Source organism: Aphis gossypii, chromosome 3 (genome assembly GCF_020184175.1).
Source record: "Aphis gossypii isolate Hap1 chromosome 3, ASM2018417v2, whole genome shotgun sequence".
NCBI lineage: Eukaryota > Metazoa > Arthropoda > Insecta > Hemiptera > Aphididae > Aphis > Aphis gossypii.
Genome location: NC_065532.1, coordinates 4,139,617 through 4,145,025, shown reverse-complemented (window position 1 = coordinate 4,145,025; position 5,409 = coordinate 4,139,617). Strand labels below are relative to the sequence as shown.

At 31.7% G+C, this 5,409-nt stretch overlaps 1 protein-coding gene across 1 annotated transcript; it reads left to right on the top strand.

The window, feature by feature from the left end:
• The first annotated feature begins 3,798 nt into the window (after positions 1–3,798).
• On the top strand, positions 3,799–5,190 carry LOC114121187 (39S ribosomal protein L3, mitochondrial). The gene has a single exon (XM_027983411.2). The coding sequence runs from the start codon at positions 3,957–3,959 to the stop codon at positions 5,079–5,081; it is 1,125 nt and encodes a 374-aa protein (XP_027839212.2). The 5' UTR covers positions 3,799–3,956; the 3' UTR covers positions 5,082–5,190.
• The last annotated feature ends 219 nt before the right edge of the window (positions 5,191–5,409 follow it).

The following is a 5,409-nucleotide window of genomic DNA, read 5'->3' as shown; positions in this document are numbered from 1 at the left end:
GGTTTAGAGATCACGGTAGCATCATTTATCGGGTTTTGATTCGGAACGGCGCATTACGTCACATGCTTAACCCGTATTATCAGTACGAAATGATACAGTATACTAATATTTAAAATATTTAAATATTTATATCTTCAAAAATGTGTGATACATAAACTGTATGTGTGATACTTTCTACAGTAGAAGTTCTATTTATCAGCGGCGTATTTAGGATTTTAGGACACTTACCAATGTTATTAAACTTACTAGTAAAAAAAATACCAAGGGGGGGATCTATCCCCCATATCCCCCCCGTAAATACGCCACTGCTACTTATGCGGTTATTTTACCGCAAGACCCGAATGTCTATAAATTTACGAAAATGAGATGTTATAAATATTACCATGTACCTACCCGGCGATTGGGCAGTTACTACTATATTATTATTACTCTATAGCGATATTAATATTTAATATATACATAGGTACCGGTTGCGTATTCGGACGGCATCACATTGGTCATTATTGTAAACAGAGCAAATTACAATAAATTCTAGTAACCTAGTATGCTACATTGTTCAGTGTCCATGACTCATGTCATGGCTAAATAATAAATTTGGAAAGTACTTAGCGCTTGCAGTTTTGTAAAAACAACAACGAAAGTAGGATACATGCCTAATGCTGTAATTTTCGCACAAATTATTTTTTTTTAAATTATATTTATAATATATTATGTATATATTTCTTTTTAAATATTATTTAATGTAAATGTTTTTAAATAACGCGGTTATGAAAAATATTTTTGCCTGTATGGAAATGTATGAGTAAATGACTAGAAAAATATTCGTTTTTAAAATGCTATATATTTATATAATTATTATGTATATGTATATCTCACGTTTTAAGAATTTAAGATATACCTTAGATACATATCTATAATATGGAAGCCACCGGTATTAGTATAGCATTGTGTAGCTGTAGCATTTACTGATGTCTGTAGTACTCTGTACTGTGTGTAGACTAAGAGTATTATAACAAATTGTGTTGTAACGTTTTAACAATAAAAAAAAATGTTTTGAAAATGTTATCATGTATACATGTATAATGGTCATATAAGCATTTAATAAAATGTTTAAATATCTTTACGGTTATTCGTATTTTAATCTAAACAAAATACAAGAACCGTTTGAGGATAAATAGTTATTTTTTTAGTAAATATCACAACTTCAAATGATCATAAAAACTCTAAGCCATTTTTTAACAAGTTTTATTTTTATTTTTATAACTAAGAAAACTTATAAAGAATGTTATTGAATTTTTAAATCTAAAATATTAAAAAAAAATGTTATGAATTTCTTAAAATGAAATTACTTTTAAAAATATTCATATCAAATTCTTTATTTATCATTTTTTGATATAATACACCCCTTAGTAGTCACCTATCAGATATAATTATTAAATTATTTAAATGTTCATTGTTACCTTTCTCCTAATCGAAGGAAGGTTCTCGAGGTCGTAATTCAAGAATGGCTTGCAAATACACCGTAGTAATAAAATATCAATAATAAAATTGTAAAATTAAAATATGTACCTAGATTATATGATGCGCATGCTCCTTACCTTATTCGCAAGTGTATTAATTGGTTGTGCAGATGACTCAATAAGATAAAATATGGTTTTAGACACTCGAATCCAAATAACACTGATATATTTTCGTTAAAATGAAAAGGTCCAGTTGTCGTTCGCAGGATCTGATGTGTAATGTGTTCCAAATGGCTGGTTCTCATGCACTTTTCGATGTGGTGGATGCTCATACACTTCTTGGTTTGGTGGTTGCTCATGCACTGTAGAGTGGAAACGACCTGGTCAAACCGGCTAGAGTCGCAGGCGGCTCCATTAAAGGCCACTGAGTTTCTAAAGAAATTTGCTTTTTCCTTGGCCTCAGACACCCTCTACAGCCATCCCTTGCCTTTGGCGGCACACGAAATAGGTCACACGTGTTGAGCCACATTGTCACTACTTATAAGTTCCCACGTGACCAAATAATGTAAATCGTTCCTTTCATCGGTGATTTAAGATATTAATTGGGTTGTAATGGTTATCTACGTGCGACAACTTCACCGTTATTTATTTCACTGAATAAATAAGGAATTTACAACCATGATATATGTGAGCATATCATTACATCACTTGTCTTATAATATGATACAACCACAGTTACTGTGTAGATAACCGTGAATATAAATAAATGATATACCCAAGTAAATATTATTTACTTATTGTGCCTAAGTGGTACAATAATGTAATAATTTTATCACAACATAGGAATTATCTAGGTATACTCATAAAAGCAAGTCACCCGTACGCAAATCCACACCGTTGAACGGTATCGTCAGTCGTCATCAAATCATCGTTTACTGCTATACGTCCTGATGGTTTGCTGGAGGGTTGAGTACCACTTTTGTTAGGGAACATATTCAACTTTGACACTTTCAGATTTTTACAGATATATGTTATTTGTATCTAAACACTATTTGTTGTGAAAACGAAACATATCTACGTATTTTTACTTCTTTTATAGACATATAGTAATAGTATGTGTATCACTGTACCTAAGTATCTTTATTTCATTTATTTCGAAAGGGGAACATAATAAGTCACACAAAATAAGTTTTGTCTTTCCTGTAAAATTTGAATTTCGACGTATATGTAGATACATTTATAGTTTATACATTATAATATTATATTAAAATAATTATTTAAAGCGTATAGTTAAGCAATCGTCCACGACCCACTTTATTAGAATGTGTATAAATAGAATCGAAGATGAATCAATTATTACTGTTGACGTTTATAAAATATTAAGATATGACACAACGGCTCGGTGCTTTGAACGGTCCTGCGGGGCTTAAAGTATAAATCACTGCAGTAGTGGAGTGATCTAACATCTAACTCATTAGTTCTAACTTCTAATTACTACTGACGACTGCACGACTGACGTACTTAAGCTTGAGACTAGAGTAGGTAGTTAAGATGTGTTAAAACAAAACGCATCCAATAATAATAATAACCAATAGAAAAGTAGTATAGTAAGTTATAAAAAAAAAATAGCGCTTTGATTGGCTGTAGGTTTATGATGTGAAAACCCACAGAATAATGTCATGCCCAATGTTGTTGTTTAATAATTATTTTTAATGTTATTCATTTAACGACGTTATAATATTATTAATATAATATATTTCTCGGGTGTAAGAATAATGATATAAATGAGAAAAAAAAATGTTTTTATTGTCTATAAGTATATATTTTTTCAGGTTTGAACCAACGACGCCACTGGAACTCTTTTCACAATACTTCCGCGGTTTATAAATAAGTATATTTATGAGAATTTATAAACACCTTAAATTATTATTATTTTGAGTAGGTATAAAATATTTAGGTATATAGTATGTACACTTAATAAATTTTTTGATTGAAATAACTATAAGACAAAGAAACAGTCCCACAATAATTTTTAATTTTTTCAATAACATTTTAATTTATTGAAAAGTTGCATAAGTGTTCTTACTTCTTATCATAAAGTATTAAATTATTTAAGCCGATAGACGATAAGGTATTTGGGTTTGGACACGATTATAAAGAATTATAATAGTTCATAATAGTTTTTTTTTTAATATTATTTATAATAATTATAATAGTTATAATTATTATAGTTCTTTATAATCGTGGGTTTGGAATATGTTATCAACATGGTTAGCGGTTTGAAATGGTTGTGCCCTATGGTTTATAGATAATATTATCTATTATCTATAAACCTTGGGCCGAATACCGTACTAAATCGCCGTGCGCCGAGTCGTATCTGAAAATAGTAGTTTCGACTCGTTAAGTTTATTATAAAGAGTCGACTTAATCGACTCATTGAGCCGTCTAGCTCATGAACCACACACTACGCAGTACACATCTCTACGAAGTACAGATATGTCGAAAATCATGAAACGTACAGTTTTTGATTTTCCGGCGTCGTTGCGCATCACGTTCAGCGGACCGATAGTGTATCAAGCGCGTACCGCACACAACGTCCGGGCGCCGCGTATTAAGTATCCGTTATGGTATTTGCAACGGGAGCGAGCAAAAGACGACCAACAACTTACTGGAGACAACCGCTCCTTCATTAAGGAAGCCGTACATGACAAATTTGGCATGCCGGCGGTGATTCACGGTATATCGACGTATGACTTGAAATCTCCGTTGAGGGAAAACTCTGTCGAATGCACGAATGTTGAATGGAATCCCAAACTCCAACGCACTGGGCTCATAGCTCGAAAGCTGGGAAACTATCCTATGTGGTTGAACAACGGTAAGAGCGTTCTTACTACCCTATTGCAAGTTATTGATAACCATGTAATTAAATATATACCGCCTGAAGAGTTTAATCCCCCAAGGAAACCATACTCGTGTCCGAATCACAAAAAACATCTAGGATGTCTTTTAGTGGGCGCCGAGAGTGCTGATCCCCAATATTTTACAAAACAATATTGTGGATTATTTTATAGAGAAGGCATGATGCCAAAGAAATACCTTGGCAGGTTTATGATTTCTCCAGAAGCTGCTCTGCAACCAGGTACACCACTTTTGGCTTCTCATTTTCAGCCAGGAGATTTTATTGATATACGTGGTAAAACTATTGATCGAGGATTCCAAGGTGTGATGAAACGGCATGGCTTCCATGGAATGCCTGCAACCCATGGTGTAACCAAATCTCATCGCCGAGGAGGTAATGTTGGTCATGGTGGTGAAAAGGGTAGAATATTTCCCGGAACAAAAATGCCCGGACATATGGGTAACAGATACAGGTTACATAAGGGAGCTGAAATTTTAAGAATCAACCACAAATATAATGTTATATGGGTTAAAGGAGTAGCATCACCAGGAGAAACAAATTCAATAGTATATTTGTACGATACTATACTACCATTAAGAAAGTACAAGACTCCACCACCATTTCCTACATCCAAAGTTGTAGATGATCAGTTAATAGATTCATATAAAGAAGATGTATACAAATTCACGGACCAAACTATAACATTCGAAGAAGACAAATAAATGTATTATGTATGTGAAATAGTTATTGTTTTAAGATTTTTGTAAAAGTAAATTGGTTTTTTATAAATCTAAAAACCATATTCAAAGAATAAAAAAATCTGTTTTAATATTTTAAAATATATAATAATTTGAACAAAAAAAAAGTATTTAATAATTGTATATTAGGTACCACATTTTACTACAATTTAGAAACAAATCTTTTTATCTCTCTCATTTTTAATAATAAAAAAATATATATATATATAAATGTATAATCAACATAAATATGTTATGTAATAAAAATATGCTAACACTAATATAATAATAAATGCATAATCATGTTTGATTA